The sequence below is a fragment of the Grampus griseus genome (genome assembly GCF_964374135.1).
Source record: "Grampus griseus genome assembly, chromosome: 10".
Taxonomy (NCBI): domain Eukaryota; kingdom Metazoa; phylum Chordata; class Mammalia; order Artiodactyla; family Delphinidae; genus Grampus; species Grampus griseus.
The window spans coordinates 102,483,456-102,501,224 of NC_139004.1; the positions used below are offsets into that span (position 1 = coordinate 102,483,456).

The following is a 17,769-nucleotide window of genomic DNA, read 5'->3' on the forward strand; positions in this document are numbered from 1 at the left end:
TCTGATTCCTAGTGCGGGGCTCTTGCCCTTCCTGACACTTCATCTGTCCAGTTAGCCAGGGCCGGGGGAGGGGCAGCAAGGCCAAGGCTAGGTCCCAGGATGAGGACAGGTGTTCGCCAAGCTCCAGCCTGGTTTGGGTGCAGAAGTCTTTCCATCCGGGCCAGGCCCCGGAGCCAGGGAACGGCGGAAGGGCAGCCGGAGGAGGGCCAAGCAGTCTTGAGGCATCTAAGCTCACTCTGGACCTGCCTGTTAGGCGCCATCTGCCCCAGAAGACTGAGAAAGCCTCAGAGTGGATCTCCCTGTTGCCACATCTTCACAGAGGCCAAGGTTTTCTCAAAGCCCTCATTGGACCCCATCAGATCCTGCCCACCCCTCAAACACGCCGGCAGCTTCCCATCACACTTAAGATAAAATACAGGCGTCTCCCCACGGCCTTATGCGGCTTGCCTTCCTGTCCCTGCCCTGGACAGCCGGCCCACCCCACGCGGTGTCTTTGTGCTGCTGTTCCCTCCTCCTTGGACTCTCAGGCCCTATTCCTTCTTGCCAGTCAGGTGAATAACACCTCAGGGAAGCCTTCCCTAAACACCCCGTCTGAAGTAGGGCCACCCACCCCCATCTTTCCCCATCACTTCGACAAGTTTTTCTTTAAAGCGCTTATCACTACTTGAGCTTTTGCATTTATAGCCTAGTCTCTCCTCCCCACCTGGAGTCAGCTTGTCTGGTGTGTGGGTCACCGAATTCTCTGTACTTAGCATACAGTAGATGCTCAATAAACATTTGTTCGAATAAGTGACAGAGAAAGGGCCCTCACAGGGAGTAGTGAGATTCGGCCCGTTTTTTCTGCCCAAGGTATTAAACTGCGCGCCTGGAGAGCCTGGGGGTTAGGTCCAAGAAAGCACCTTCCCCTGCCCTCCCCCAGACCCTAGGCCTTTGACAAGTGAGCGGTTGGCTCCAGTGGAGGAACTAGCATTTCAAACGGGAGAGAGGTTGGGGCCTTGGGGCAGCTTTCTGTGTGGGGAGCGGGGACAGTTCTCGGGAAGGACAGTCTTCACCCTTAGGGTGAGTAACGACCACGGCCGGGGTCAATCGCTGTGGAGGGGACTGAGCGGAAAGGGTCCCTGGGATGCTCGGGAAGGATGCTCGTCTCTGCGTCAGGGGGAGCGGGAGCCGGCGCCCAGCTTCTGCGTTTTCGGCTGCCCAAGTCCCCTCCGGGTTTAAGGGGCGCGCCGCGTGGTCTCACCCGCGTCCCCGGCCCTTCCGCGCTCGCCTCCCTCCCGCCTCGCCCGTGCGGCTGGACTGCCCAGCGGGTAACTGCGCTCGGCCGGCGGGCGTTGGGCGCGCGCCCCGCCCCGTCTCCATGGAAACCGCTGGCCAGCCTCCCTCCCAACAGCCCACCGGCTGCGCGGCTCTGGGGACCAGACGCGCGGATCCTCAAGCCCGGAGACGCATGTCAGCACGGGGACCCCCAGACCCCCTTCTCGACAGGCCCAGGAAGGGACGGGGGGGAGTCTCTCGTTTAACAAAGGGTCGATGCTGGGGCAGGTTTAGGAAAAGGAATTGACCCAAAGCCTGGCGAGCTTGGACCCCTGGGTACTGTTGCTGGTCCAGGACCTGCGCTGGAGCTTTCCTGCCACAGGTCCTCCTGAGGCCTTGCCAAGGTTTCCCTGGGGTGGCACCGAGGCCAGACCCCAGGACTTCGTCCCCTGGGCACAGATCCCTCTGGTCACTCCCCACGGGGCTGCACTGGACGAGGCTCTGAGATGAGGTTCTGTGAAGGACGCTGCAAGACTCCCCCCGACGCCGCCGGGCAGCCACCAGGGAAGGCGTCCCGCTGTGGGGACCGCTTGCCCCCATAGATCCCAGCCAGGCTATGGCAGAAGCTCTGCAAAGCTGACGTTGGTCTTTGACCTCTGCCTGGTAGGCTCAGAGAACAGCCTAGGCCATATCTACGCCCGCCAAGGAGACCAACTGCTGGTTTCCTCCCAAGACCCGCACCCTGCACAGATTTTTAGATGTCCACAGCCCCAGTAGAGGACTGGCTAACCTGAAAGCTGACTTCTCCCGGGATATGGCCAAGTGACCGCTGGTGCACACCTGACCTGCCACTGCACCAACCACTAGAGCTGGCTTCCAGAGTGACCTTTTAACTGGTCCTCACTGGCCACTCCCGATGCTGCCTTCAAGGCCTGTACAGTCGGCACCTGCTGGCCTTTGTATGTCAGGAATCCACGCCACCAGCCCCTGTGGTGACACCGGACACTGGGGACCAGAGCTTTGCAGATTTGCCTGATGGTAAACCACCAGAGATCTGTCCTCGTGTGGAACCACCACACTGCACACCTCTGTGCCTTTCTTGTCCACCTGTCTGGGATGCTTTTCTATTCCAATTTTGTCCCAGGAAACAAAAAAAAGTCCAAACCAAAACAGAAGACAAAAGCATTAATTTTCTCTGTCCCGGGGTTCACAGACTTACAGGCCTACCTGGCCAGGTAGAAAATATCAATGAATGAGATGGTTTGCGAGGGACTGGTGATCTGAGGGGCACGGTGCGCCCATAAGGGGGGCAATGAGCCCAGCCCCCGCTGCTATGCCAGGTAGAAGGCAGGCCCCGGGCTGCAGAACACTCTGAAGACAAGTGGCAAAACGACATTTTTTAGTCTATAATCTCTTCTTCTCTCAACATTATTCAAAATTCAGATTAAAAGACTTCCCTGGTGGCACAGTGGTTAAGAATCCGCCAGCCAGTGCAGGGGACACGGGTTCTAGCCCTGGTCCGGGACAATCCCACATGCCGTGGAACAGCTGAGCCCGTGCGCCACCACTATTGAGCCAGCATTCTAGAGCCCGCGAGCCACAACTACTGAGCCCACATGCTGCAACTACTGAAGCCCACACGCCTAGAGCCCGTGCTCTGCCATGAGAGGAGCCACCGCAATGAGAATCCCGCGCACCACAACGAAGAGTAGCCCCCGCTCGCCACAACTCCAAGAAAGCCCGTGCGCAGCAACGAAGACCCAACACAGCCAAAAATAAATAAATAAAATTTTAAAAAAATTTAGATTAAAGAAAAAATTGTAAGAAGTAAGACAAGGCACGTCTGCAGCTCAGGGTTGGCCTGCCTGGCTTGCTAGCCTGGACTTCAGCGCAGATTCAGCCCTGTCTGCCCGTGATCTTATGAAAACTCCACTTAAGCCTGCTGTGTGCAGACCCCCTGGACACTGTTCTTTGCATGTGCCTGAGCCCCAGAGATCCCTCCGTGTTACTGGCCGGCTGGGGGCTCCTCAGGGTGGGACCCTGTGCCTGGCCCAGCTCCCTCACCTGCTTCTCCCTGAGAAGCAAGGGCTGCCCAAAGATTCTTTACCAAACTGATCTGCAACCAGTCTAGAAGGAGATGGAGAGGGAGGTGGGGGTCTCTGGGCCTCTCAGCACCAGGTGCCAGGCCAGCCGCAGGGCGCACTCTTCCCGCTTTGAGTTTGGCCCCAGACTTGTGAGCCGACTTTCTCAAAAGCCCCTCCCAGCCCCTGGACCTAGAGGTCAGCGTGGAAAGAGCAGCACAGCAGCTTGGCTTCCAAGGCAGCTTCTGGCAGCATCCGCGCAGCACTGAGATTCCCAAACTCAGCCCTGAGAATCTGCACCTCGTTCCTGGCCCCTTTCCGGATGGTTTATGTGCTACCCAGCGACGTGCACTTGTGCATAAGCCAGCGCCCTGCTCTGGGGCCCCAGTGGGCAGCTCAGGGGCCCTGTTGCTCCGGGGAGCCCTGGGCGCCTCCAGGTCCAGGTGTGACTTCCCAGGGGGACGGTTCCTGTGCACAGTGAGGGGCGTGTGACGGTAGTTCCTCGGGCTTCAGGCCTTGACTGAGAAGGGAAGGGGGTTTCTCTCTTCCCCTTTCCAGAAACGTACAAAACAGAAGTAGAAACCAACTGCTGTGCCCTCTAATACTTGTCTGCTGCCAACCCGCCATCTTGCAGGACCACGGACACTGGAACACGATGACCACGGTGACGCCAGCTCCTTTCCTAGTTCCCTAAGGAGCCTTGGGCCACGGCCTCTGCTGATTGGTCACAATCCAGAAGAGTGGTTCTCAACCTGGCTGCCCACTCAGATCACCTGGTGAGCTTTAAAAACTCCCAGCGCCTTCTCCCAGGACAGTGAAATCCACAGTGCCAAAGGTAGAGCCCAGGCATGAGGATTTTTTCTTCCAGTTTTATTGGGATATAATTGACGGGTACTAGGATTTCCGGGGGGGAGGGGGGCATTACCAGAGAAAGAATGCCTGCCTCGGGGCAGTGGAAACACTGCCCTGCCCCCAGCGGGAGGAGGTGAGCCCTGGGGCTCCCTGTGGTCCAGGGGGCAGGCTTCCCAGCTTCCAGGATGCCGGGTGGGTGAGAGCCACTCCAAGGGGGGGGGATGGGCGGCAATCTGAGTCTGGGGCCTTTCTCGGGGGAGGGAGGGGTGCCTGAGGGGGTGTTCTTTGGCCCCCTCCGCTTCCACCTCCTTCAGGTAGTGAGGCTGGCAGGCCTTGCCCACTGGCTCTTTTAGGGCTTGATGGCCAAAGAAATTAGTCCCACACCACTGCGGCCTCCCACCCCTTGGAAGAAGCTCGTGTTCTCTATATACACGGGGGAGTGGCAGCAGAAGTCGAGCTGGCCGAACTGTCTCGTGTGTGGTGTGGCTTTGCCCACACAGGGCGCTTCTGCCGAAAGGGCACCCCGCGCAGGGACATCACAGAGGATGGAGGATGTTTGCGGGCAGAGGCAGGGGCCCCTGGGGTTCTGTGAGGCTGAGGCCTCTTTTCAGGTTTCGTGAGCTGCAGACACTGCCTTTGACTTCTTTAGCTCGGCAGTTTCCTTTTTCCCCTTTTTTAAAAACAAAAATGAAATGCACGTAACAAACTTTTTACCATTTTAACCGTTTTTAAGTATACAGTTCAGTGTCATGACATCTATTCACAATGTTGTGCAACCATCACCACTGTTTATTTCCAGAACTTTTCCGTCATTGCTAACAGAAACTCTGTACCAACTGAAGAGTAACTCTCCATTCCCCCACTGCCCACAACATCTATTCTATTTTCGGTTGATAGGATTTTTCCTATTCTAGCGCCTTCATCTAAGTGAAGTCATACAATATTTATTTTTCTATGTCAGGCTTATTTTACTTAGCAAAATGGCTTCAAGTTTCATCCATGTCGCAGCATTATTCAGAATTTGTTCCATTTTTGTGGCTGAATAGTATTCCGTTATACATATATAAACCACATTTTGTTTACTCATCATCTGTTGATGGACACTTGGGTTGTTTCCACCTTATAGCTATTGCAAATAATGCTGCTATGAACTTGCTATACGACCATCTCTCTGAGTCCCAGCTTTCAGTTCTTTTGGGTAAATACATAGGAGTGGAATTGCTGGCTCATATGGTAACTCTATGTTTAAATTTTTGAGGAATGACCAAACTATTTTCCACGCAGGCACACCATTTTACATTATTTCCATGTGCACAAAGGTTCCAATTTCTCCACATCCTTGGGAACACTCATTTTCTGTTTTTTTTGGGTGTTTGTTTCTTTTGTTTTGGTTGCGTTGGGTCTTCGTTGCTGCGCGCGGGCTTTCTCTAGTTGTGGCGAGCGGGGGCTACTCTTGGTTGCGGTGCGCGGGCTTCTCATTGCGGAGGCTTCTCTTGTTGCAGAGCACAAGCTCTAGGCGCGCGGGCTTCAGTTGTTGTGGCTCGCGGGCTCTAGAGCACAGGCTCAGCAGTTGTGGCGCACGGGCTTAGTTGCTCCGCGGCATGTGGGATCTTCCCGGACCGGGGCACGAACCCGCGTCCCCTGCATTGGCAGGCGGACTCTCAACCACTGCGCCACCAGGGAAGCCCTATTTTATTAATTTTGACGCTATCATAAATGGAATTTTTTTTTGGATTGTTTATTGTTAGCATATAGAAATGCCGCTGATTTGTGTGTTGATTTTTGTATTCTGCGATGTTGCTGAAGTAGTTTATCATCTCTAGTTATATCGTGGACTCTTCAGGGTTTTCTATATATAAGACTGTGCCATCTGGGAACAAAGATACTGTTACGTCTTCCTTTCCAATTTGGAGGCCTTTTATTTTTTTGCCCTAAGTGTTCTGGATAGAACTGCCGGTGCTCTGCGGAATGTGGTGATGGAAGGGGGCACCCTTGTCTTGTTCCTGACCTTAGGGAAAAGGCTTTCAGTCTTTAACCGCTGAGTATGATGTTGACTGTGGGGTTTTCATATGTGGGTTTTATTATGTTGAGGCAGTTTCCTTCTATTGCTAGTTGACTCAGTGTTTGTTTCACAAAAAGGGGTTAAAGTTTTAAACACTGGTAACTGACACCTACCATGACATTAGTTTCAGGTGTACCGCTATTTGTATATACTGTGATCACCACAGTAAGTGTAGTCAAATCCGTCACCATACATCGTTACAAATTTTCTTTTTCTTCTGATGAGAACTTGTAAGGTCTAGTCTCTTAGTGAAACTGCAGGGACTGCTTAGTTAAATCCATTTCACCTGTAACCTGCCTTGACTCATCAAGGCGGTTTTAATTGTTGCTACAAAAAGACCTGCGTGTCCTCCACGCAGCCTAACAGTGTCCGGAAAGCCCAGAGTCAGCTGTACCCGGTTAGAGCTGAGCCGGTTGAAACCGGTTAGGACCGCCGGCCCTCCAACTGGGCCTGCGCAGCTGTTCCCGGGGCGGCCTTTTGAACCTGCAGAGGCCGGGGGCCTAGTTCTACCGGCTCACACCCTTCTTCCGTCACTTTTCTCCGCGCCCCCCATGCGCGGACCCCGCCCTGCTTCCTTATTCCTTATCCCGAAACCACCCGGGCCCCCTGCCTGCCGTGGCGTCTATTCTCGTGTCTCCTCGCTCGGCTTTCCGACCTCGGCATCTCAGCTTGTGGCTTGCCGCGCGTCAGGTAAGACAGCTTGTTTCGGCAGCTTTGAAATATGCAGTCGAATATGACTAACCCTGGTCGCCATCCAGGACGTTACATTCCCAGGACCAACGTTGTAACCGGAAGCCTGGCCCTCTTGACCCATTTCACCCCCCACCCCCGAGCCCCACCGCCCACCCCCCACCCCCGCCAGCTCTGGCAACCTCCAGTCTGTTCTCTGTGTCCGTGGGTTTGGCTTATTTACTTATTTTTAGATGCCACATATCAAGGAGATCATACAGTATTTGTCTTTCTCTTACTTCGCTTAGCCTGATGCCCTAAAGTCCATCCACGATGACATAAATGTCGGGACTTCCTTCGTTTCTTACGGCTAAGAGTCCATTGCATCCGTGTACCACATCTTTATCCGTTTATCTGTTGATGGACACTCGGGTTGTTTCCATGTCTTGACTGTTGTGAATAGTGCTGCGGTGAACATGAGGGTGCAGCTGTCTTTCGAGTTGTGTTTTCACTTCCTTCAGATAAATACTGAGCAGTGGAATTGCTGGATGGGTTGATAGTTCTATTTTTTAAATTTACTTGTTTGTTTTACTTTTTCACAAACCCCTGTGTCGAGGGCCGATTTTCAGTAGATCGCGGCGAGGGAGCCGCTCTGCTGCGTTCGAGGCCCGACCCAGAAGCAGCTCGTCTGCAGACGGTTCAGCTCCAGGTTCCCCACAAACGTGCGGTGCATGATTCTGTTATTAATTTTTGAGGAACCTGCATACTCTCTTCCACTCCCACCAACAGTGCACAAGGGTTCCCTTTTCTCCACATCATCAGCAACACGTGTTATTTCTTGTCTTTGATAAATAGCCATTCTGACAGGTGTGAGGTGGTATCTCATCGTGGTCTTGCCTCGTTTCCCCGATGTAGTGACGTTGAGCATCTTTTCAGGTACCCGTTGGCCATCTGTGTGTGTCCTCTGGAAAAATGTCTCTTCAGATCCTTTGCCTGTTTTTATTTTTATTTTTTGCGGTACGCGGGCCTCTCACTCTTGTGGCCTCTCCCGTTGCGGAGCACAGGCTCCGGACGCGCAGGCTCAGTGGCCGTGGCTCACGGGCCCAGCCACTCCACGGCATGTGGGATCTTCCCGGACCGGGGCACAAACCCGTGTCCCCTGCATCGGCAGGCGGGCTCTCAACCACTGCGCCACCAGGGAAGCCCCTCTGACCATTTTTCAATTGGATTGTTTGTTCTTTTGCTTTTGAATTGTATGAGTTTTTAAATATATTTTGGATATTAAGCGCTTATCAGCTGTATGATTTGCAAATATTTTATCCCATTCAGTAGGCTGTCTTTTCATTGCGTTCATGGCTTCCTGTGCAGAAACTTTCTAGTTGAATTTTTTCAGATGCTTTTTCTGCATCAGTTGAGATCATGTTTTTTTGTCTTCATCCTGTAAATGTCGTGTATCGATAGACTTGAGTATGTTGGATCATCCTTGAATTCTAGGCGTAAATTCCACTTGGACATAGTGTATAACCCTTTCCATATGCTTCAGCAGTCTCCGTTTTTACAGCGAGAATAGCCAGAGAATCAGTGACCTGCCAGGATTCTCAGGATCCCCAGGGTAACCTGAGTTGATCTCAGAGTTGGAGGATCCTATCCCAGCGCCAGAAATGGGGGATGGCAGGCAGTTTCCCTGTCCTTCCACAACCCCTGGACAAGACAGCCCCCAAACAGTCCTTTCCAGGCGTGGAGGGCTGACGGGAGAGAGAACCAGGGTCTTTTTTTTTTTTTTTTTTTGATGTGGACCATTTTTTAAGTCTTTATTGAATCTGGTACAATACTGCTTCTGTTTCATGTTTTGGTTTTGTGGCTGTGTGGCATGTGGGATCTTAGCTCCCCCACCAGGGATCGAACCTACACCCCCTGCATTGGAAGAGGAAGTCTTAACCACTGGACTGCCAGGGAAGGCCCCAGTGTGCTTCTCTGAACTAACAGCCATGCTGGCTTCTCCAAGGAGAAGCAACAGATACAGATACACGTGCAGACCCCAGTTCAGCCAGTTGGCTTTCCTCCTCTAAAGCGAAGGGTTTATTACAGCCCTTACCCTTCCTCCCCTCTGGCCTAAAGTAGGGACTCAAGGTTCACCCATGAGCTAGACTAGACCCTAAGTGGTAATGTACTTCCAGCGCTGGCTCCTTTCCCTGGAGCTCCGGCAAAATGGCGAGTGCCCAGCGACAGGGGCGGTTCTAGCCCTGCAGTGCCAACTGAGGCAGGACTCCCGCCAGCGAGCTCGCTTCTCCCCAGACGTCAGGAAACTCGGGAGACTGAGCCCGCCTGGTGGAGCAGCGCCTCCATCGCCTCGTTTTGTCACACACCAGGGCTCCGGCAGCACCAGGTGGCAGTCACACGCTTCTTGGCCAGCACGTGCAAGTGACACTCACAGGGAGAAGGCAAGTGTGCAACGCGGTGGGTCCTCCAGGGCATGAGGGATCTTCCCAGACCGGGGCTCGAACCCATGTCCCCTGCATTGGCAGGCGGATTCTTAACCACTGAGCCACCAGTGAAGTCCCATCAGAGAATGTTTTGTGTATGATCTCTCCTAGGAGTTTTATGGTGTCATGTCTTAAGTCTTTAAGCCATCTTGAGTTTATTTTTGTGTGTAGTGTGAGGGAGTGGTCTAACTTAATTGATTTACATGCAGCTGTCCAACTTTCCCAACTCTACTTGCTGAAGAGACTGTCGTTTTTCCATTGTATATTCTTGTCTCCTTTGTCAGAGATTAATTGAGCATAGGTGTGTGGGTTTATTTCTGGCCTCTCTTTTCTGTTCCATTGATCTGTATGTCTGTTTTTGTACCCATAAAACTTTTTTTTTTTTTTTTTTTTTTTTGCGGTACGCGGGCCTCTCACTGTTGTGGCCTTTCCCGTTGGGGAGCACAGGCTCTGGACGCACAGGCTCAGCGGCCATGGCTCACGGGCCCAGCTGCTCCGCGGCATGTGGGATCTTCCCCGACCGGGGCACGAACCCGTGTCCCCTGCATCGGCAGGTGGACTCTCAACCACTGTGCCACCAGGGAAGCCCCACAACACTGTTTTGATTACTGTAGCTCTCTAGTATTGTTTGAAGTATAGGAGAGTTATGCCTCCTGCTTTGTTTTTTCCCTCAGGATTGGTTTGGCAATTCCGGGTCTTTTATGGTTTCATATAAAGTTTTGGATTATTTATTCTATTTCTGTGAAAAATATCTTGGGAATTTTGAGAGGGATGGCGTTAAATCTGTAGATTACTTTCGGTAGTATCGCCATCTTAGCAATATTTTTCCAATCTAAGCGCATGGGCTATCTTTCCATTTCTTTGAATCCTTTTTAATTTCCTTTATTAATGTTTCGTAGTTCTCAGGCTGTAAGCCTTTCACCTCCTTGGTCAGGTTTATTCCTAGGATTTTGGTTCTGTTTTAGAAGTTACTTGTTTTTTCCATTCCCTTTCTGATATTTCACTGTTAGTGTAAAGAAATGAAACCGATTTTTTTGTCTTGTTTTGTTTGGCCTCACCTCGTGGCATGCATAACTTCCCCAATCAGGGATGGAACCCATGGCCCCTGCAGTCGAAGGGCTGAGTCTTAACCACTGGACCACCAGGAAGGTCCCTGCAACTGATTTTGGAATATTAATCTTGTATCCTGCTACTTTGCTGAATTCATTTACTAGATCTAGTAATTTTTGTGTGGAGTCTTCAGGGTTTTCTATATATAGTATCATAGCATCTGTACATAATGAGCTTTACCTCTTCCCTTCCAGTTTGCATAACCTTTCTTTTCCTTGTCTGACTGCTGTGGCTAGGACTTCCAATACTATGTTGAATTGAAGTGGTGAGAGTGAGCATCCTTGTCTTGTTTCAGATTTTAGCGGGAAGGCTTTCAGGTTTTCACATTATATTGGCTGTGGGTTTGTCATAAATGGCTTTTATTATGTTGAGATGTGTTCCCTCTATTCTAATTTGGTAAGAGGTTTTATCATGAATGGATGCTGAATTTTGTTTTTGCTTTTTCTGCATCTATTGGGATGATCATTTGGTTTTTGGGTTTTCTTTTGTTAATGTGGTATGTATCACATTGATTTTGCAAATGTTGAGAACCCTCCTTGTGAACTTGGGTTAAATCCCACTTGGATTCAGACTTGGGATTGTGGTGTATGATGGTTTTTTATGTGTTACTGGATTCGGCTTGCTAATATTTTGTTTAGAATTTTTGCACCTATATTCAAAGGTCCTGGCCCGTAATGTTCTTTTTTTATGGCTGAGTAGTATTCCAGTGTATTTATGTACCACGCCTTCTTTATCTATTTATCTGTCGACGGACATTTAGGTTGTTTCCATGTCTTGGCTATTGTAAACAGTGCTGCAGTGAACACTGGGGTGTGTGTGTCTTTTTGAATTAGAGTTTTCTCTGGACATACACCCATGAGTGGGACTTCCAGCTCATATGGTAGTTCGATTTTTAGATTTCTGAGGAACCTCCATACTGTTCTTCATAGTGGCTGCACCAACTTACATTCCCACGAACAGTGCAGGAGGGTCCCCTTTTCTCTGCACCCTCTCCAGCATTTGTTACCTGTAGACTTTTTTTGTGTGTGTGTTTGTGTGTGTTTTTTTTGCGGTACGCGGGCCTCTCACTGTTGTGGCCTGACCTGCCGCGGAGCACAGGCTCCGGACGCGCAGGCTCAGCGGCCATGGCTCACGGGCCCAGCCGCTCCGTGGCATGCGGGATCCTCACGGACCGGGTCACGAACTCGTGTCCCCCGCATTGGCAGGCGGACTCTCAACCACTGCGCCACCAGGGAGGGAAGCCCTAGACTTTTTTTTTTTTTAAGAACAGCTCTCTTTTTTTTTCTTGCCCCCACACATGCAGGATCTTAGTTCCCCGACCAGGGATTGAATCCCCGTTCCCCTTGCAGTTGAAGCATGCCTTCCTAACCACTGGACCACCAGGGAATTCCTGTGGACTTCTTAATGATGGCCATTCTGACTGGTATGAGTAGTTTTGATTTGCATTTCTCTAATAATTAGTGATGTTGAGCATCTTTTCATGTGCTTGTAGGCTATCTGTATGTCTTCTTTGGAGAAATGTCTATTAAGGTCTCTGCCCATTTTTCTACTGGGTTTTTTTGTTGTTGTTGAGTTGTACAGGGCCACTTTCAAATGTGAGGTCAAGTTCTTGCTTATGTGAACTTCAAGGAGGACTGAGGCCAGGTGACTTTCAGTGCACAGGGTCAAGGTGAAGTTCAGGATCAAGCTGAAGAGCGAGGCACAGAACCCTGGCCCGAGGTCAGGTCCAGGTTAGTTTGAAGCTTACCCAAGGTTGCTTCACGGGGATTACGGTCAGGAGCATCCCGGTGTGAAGGACAAGACTGGAGTGGAGAAGTTCAAGGTAAAAGTCAGTTTCTCAGTGTGAGACACTGGCAGCATGATCTGGGCCAGGGGTGAGGGTCAGTTTCAAGGTCAACTTCAAGATGATCAAATTCAAGGACCAGTTCAGCACTGACTTCGGTTAACGTGCAGCATCAGGAGGGTCATTCCAAGGTTGTAACGTAAGTGTGACACAGGGTCAAGTTCAGGACAAGGTAAAAATCAGGGCAATTCACAAGGAACACATATCCATAGGGTGAGAGACTGGATCAGGGTCAGGCTCAGGGTCAGTTTCAAGGTAAACATCTGGTGTGAGGTGAAGCAGGAAGTCACCTAAAATTAGGACATCATGTGGTCAGGTCATTCGGAAGGCAAAGACGCGGCAACATCAGCGTGAGGTCCAGGAAGATCTTTAGGGTCGTGACAAGGCAAGAGGTTCAACCTGAGTGTGTCTGGCTGAGAGTCAGGGTCTGGGTCAGGATTAATGAAACAAGGTGAATATACTCAGCAGTATACTTTCACCCCAACAGCAAGCTCTTGCTGAGAGCCTGAGCCAATTAGGATGAGTGTAATTAGTGGTAATGGGGAGAATCCGTATTACTGTAAGCAGCTTAGTCTCAACCACTGCAGGTCAGCGTAAACCGTGATGGACCTACGTTCAGCTCTAACCAGTGCTACTAGATATGTGCAGACAAGCTCGGCCTCAGGCATTCTTCTCAAAGATAAAACCTTATTGCTGGTTAGTGTTAACTAACATGAACGGAAGCAATGCAACACACCTTCATCTAAAGGCACTTTCTTACTGCGAGGTAGGAGGAATTAGGACCAATCTGAATAGAGGTTTTGATAAGAACTCCCATCAGTGCAACAACGTCAGTCCCAGACTCCTTACAGCTTGTTGGAGTGAAGTGAACGCAAGCGCAGCGATGCACAGTCACAGGGCGACTGGGTTTGCATCAAGCTGAGGAGTACTACTGAGATGAATTTGTATCCGTGCAACTAATCATTCCCATTCTTCTCAAAAGTAACTTCCTCTTGTTAGAACAAACTGAGATGAATGTAAACACAGCAGCACACATTCGTCTCGATTCACATTCTTACCGGGAGGCACAGCAAATTCAAACGAACTCAACTGTGTTACTGAAAAGAATTTGCATTAGTGCAAACACTCCAAATCCCATTCTCCTCAAAAGCAAATCTTACTGCTTGCTGGAGCTAACCTGCTTCTCTCAAAAGCACGTGCTGATGCTGACTCTTAGTAGGAATGTGGGAAAAGATGCTGTATTAGTGCAGAGTTCAGTCTCAGCCTTACTTCTTACTGTGGAGAAACCCAATCTAGGTAAGTGTAGCTGTGCGTACGGAGTTTAGGTAGATAAGGTGAGACCAAGGTCAGCCAGCCATTGACGGGACGTGGTGTGGACTAGTCTCAGGCTGGAGAGGAAGGCTGTCATGGGAGGTAGGCTTCAGTGTTAACTTCAGTTTGAATATGACAGGGTCAGGAGGAGGGTCAGATTCAAGGTCATTTCAAGGGGGACCATGTTTAGGATGATTGTCAGTGACAAGACGAAGCTGAGCACAGAGTCAAGGTCGGTTAAAAGTCAAATTTCGAATCAGCCAGCTACGGCTGCGATCAGGGCCACAAGGTTATGTTCGGGCTCATTTCAAAAATAAAGCAGGTCAGTGTAAGGATGGTCACCAGTTTTAGGGCATGGCTGAGGTCAGAGGTCAAAGTCCATTTCCACGTCATGTTCAGGGTTAGGGCGAGAGGGACCCGCTCTGAGAACAGCAGCCTGGTCCACACAGCACGGCCCAGCACGAGGCCGCCAGCTGGGAAGGACTCTGCTCCTCTTGAGGCCAAACAGCATACCCCCAAGCCCAGCCCAGGGTGCGGGGCCGCAGCAGGGGTAAGCCCCGCTGGCCGCGGCGGCGCTGTGGCTGTGAGCTCCTGAGGACGCCACTTTAACACGTGAAGTCCGGGCCAAGAGCAGCGGGGGAAAGACACGACTGAGGGGCTTGAGAAGTGGACCCAAGTAGAATCCAAAGGCTACGTCTGCAAAACCTACACTGTCCTGCTGCGGGAAACACTAGTTCGTACAGTTGGCTCTGGGCGGCATCTACTCAGTCCCGGCTGTTGCTTATCTATGTTGGAACACGGGGCTGGTGCTGCCAGGTCTTCCTGTCCTGATCCAGAACTATGTGACGGTCGACCATCACAGCATTAAAAACAAGCAGCACAAAGACCGAGTGACACTCCCAGGCTGTGCGTGGTGGTCCATGGGTCCCCAGCAGCTCGTGGTTGCTCCTCTAAAGGGACAATGCTCTCTCCATGCAGGGTCCCCCCCCAATACTGTGATTAAAAATGCAAAAGACAAAAGCCAGGGGCAGGTATGCAGGGCTGGAGAGGAGAAGGCCTTTCTGCCTCAGAGTCCTGCGGGCCCAGAAAAAGCAACGGCAGTGATTAGCTAACAGGGTCTCTCCTGAGCCCGAGTCTGGAAGAGGGAAAAAAGACAGGGCGAAGACAGATGGTCTTTGTTCTTGTTACATTTTATTGGCATCACGTTCATCTCTTTACAGAAGAACTTGGCCCACACCCTAGAATGCAGGCCTCTGGAGAGAGGGAGGTGCTCTGAGAAGCAAGCTACAATGCGGGGCAGGTCCTGGGGCACAGCTGCCTGGCTCCACACCCAGGACACAGGGAAGGCATGGCGGGTTGTACTGGGAAGAAGGAGAGAAGGTCTGCTCACCTAAGGATGCCACAGCCCCGAAAGGAGCACCTTCCAGAACAAAGGTAAAGTCCCTAGGACAGGTCTGGTAGGATTTTCCTTTTCCTTTCTCTCTTGTACGTGGATGCTGATCTAATAAGGGAGTTTCAAAGTGTGGAGCAGAGAAAAAAAAGAAAAATGAGAGTTTTATATTTCTGAAACAGCCGTTTCTCCATTGCACACACCATGGTATTATGCAAATCAACCTCTTGGAAGAATTTAGATACAGAAGGGAACTAGACAGTTTTCCCCCTGGAGAGATGAAAAGCTTTTTGGCTCCTAAGTCTTTGATTAAAAGGCGTACATGATTCTCGTGTCTACTGTACAGAATACTGCCTCCAGCTGGATTTCTGAAATCTGAGTGGCTAAACACTCTGCGATCCAGACAGGCTTCACCCTCCATCTCTACGCCTGCATCTCAGGACTTAAACACGTAATCCAAGAATTTCTTACACTAATTTATACATTTTTAATTGGTTGCATATATTAACATGTACTATAAGATTCTTTTCTAAGAAGCATTACATAATAAATGGATACTGTAAAAAGATCTGATTAGTTAAAAGTAACAAGCATTAACAGATACATACAAAACTCAGCCTGATCAGACTGGGTGTGAGCCTGTAATGAAGCGCAGGGCACCCGCCTTCCCAAGTGGTAGCCTTCACGGGGGTGGGGGGGTAAAAAGACCACAAGACAAGTTAAAAAAACCAGAACTAATTAGACACAGGTTGACTGTAAACAGTTCTCTCTCTCCAGTGGACAAAAAGAAGTCGTCTCCGAGGCCGACTCCAAACCGGAACGATTTCTACAGCCGGCCCGTCCTGCTGCCATCTGAGGGCTGACGCAGGGACCCCGATGGAGCCGGCACAGGCCTGGGCTGTGGAGTGAGTCTGTGTCGGGTGTGTGTGCAGGGGAGACTGTGTTGGGGGCTCTTCGGGCAGCTGGATGTGCGAGATGACCGACTGTGGAGAGGAGAGGGGCTCGTGGTGGAAGGCCTACTTGTGTGCTTGGTGCGCGAAGGGCTCTGCTCTGCTCGCTCTGCCGCCTCAGCAGCTACAGCTCTCTGCCGAGGCCTTGGCCCGGTCGTTCTTGTCCAGTTTGATGGGCTCGGGGAATTCATTGTACAGCTCCACCTCCGTTTCCTGGGCAGGGAGAGAGAGACAGGCTGGTTAGTCCAGGCTCGGGGAGACTCCCGAGCTCAGCCCGGGCAGATGGGGGCATGGGCACGGAGCAGGCCCAGCAGTGCAGTGAGGGCCCTGGCAGAAGGTGCTCGAAGCCAAGTGAGCGGAAGATGGGGCAAGGTGACACTGAGTAGGCAGGCAGGACAGGCCGACGCGCCCTCCGTGTGACGTCAGCCTGCGGGCCGCCGCCTGCTCCGAGGCTTCTACCAACGTCTGACAAGAAGGTAGACGCTCCCGTGGCCTGGATTTGGCCGCTCTGAGCCAGCATGTCCTCAAGGTTCCTGGGCGCTCTTCCTGGGTGCTCCTCCGGCCCCCTACCTGCTCTCATCTTTCTGGACTCAGGGTCTAGCTTCCTTTTTGTATCTCCAGATCTGCACACGCAGAGCCCAGCCGAGGACGGATCCCTTTGTCTGGTGGGGATACAGACTGGGGTCAGTTCAGCGGGCCTTGCGCTGATGAGCATGTCTCCAGGGAGGAGCAGCCTTCTACTTCCTGATGTAGAGAAGTAATTTGTCACTTAAACACTGAGCACCTGTGCAGCAGGAACTGTTCAAGGATTCGGGAAAGCAGGGACTGGTTCTATCCATCAGAAGTTCTCTAGGAAAAATCATTCCATTCACAATTGCTATAAAAGTAACAACCTCTAGGACTACATATTTTAAAAAAAGCTCTGCTGAACACAGCAGTGTGCGTGTGCCGTGTTGTTGGGTATATTCAAAAGTTGCCAGCCGCCACCACGCCGTGATTCCAGGACACTTCTGTCATCCCCAAAAGAAAGTGTGCGCCATGGGCGGCCACCCCGGACCCTATCTGATGCCCTCAGCCCTTCCCACACACTTAGCTACTTCCTGTCGTAACAGAGTCCTCACCGGAGATCGGATCTGCTGGCACCCTGATTATGGGCTTCTGCCTCCAGAGCTGAGAGAAAATAAAAGTCTATTGCTTTAGCCACCCAGTCTGTGGTATTTGTTAAGGCACCCAGAGAGACTAATACAACGGCTGTAATGCAATTCCAATCAGAATCTCAATAAGGTCTTATTTGGAGGGAGGGTGAAGAAAGAAAAAATGAACAAAATGAACCAAAAAGATAAAATTAGTGAGGGGAGGCCTGCCTGATCAGGGGTCAGACGCAGAGGCAGTGAAATCAAGATGGTCCAGGCAAGGAGCAGGCAGACGGCCAGGACAGACCCCAACGTATGTGAATACTGCATACTCAACTAAAAAATTCTCTATGGCCAAAGGAATTGAAAAAATCCACTGCAGTAACAGGTGAAGTGAGGTTCAATTCAAAAGCGCTCCTGAGCACTGCGGGGTCCCGCGGGAGGGCTGCCTACGGGCTCTGCCGTGGGGAGTGTCAGCGGAGCTCCAGGGGGAGGCCCACCGCGCGCTGGCAGGAACTGAAGGATTACTACTGTCCCTGGGAAGCCAGGTGGCGCTTGCCCGCAAAAATACACACACCTTGCAGTCTAACAATCTCACTCCCAAGATGCCAGCTCGCCACTGTAATGAGGC

At 51.3% G+C, this 17,769-nt stretch overlaps 1 protein-coding gene across 3 annotated transcripts in view; it reads right to left on the reverse strand.

The window, feature by feature from the left end:
- Positions 1–14,836: 14,836 nt before the first annotated feature.
- The window catches only part of RAB7A (RAB7A, member RAS oncogene family), a 94,343-nt gene continuing 91,410 nt past the window's right edge, over positions 14,837–17,769 (reverse strand). For all 3 annotated transcript variants that reach the window (XM_082663068.1, XM_082663067.1, XM_082663069.1), the window contains exon 6: positions 14,837–16,218. In XM_082663068.1, the coding sequence (XP_082519194.1) occupies positions 16,123–16,218 (96 nt within the window). In that variant the 3' untranslated portion in view covers positions 14,837–16,122. The remainder of the gene's footprint in view (positions 16,219–17,769) is intronic.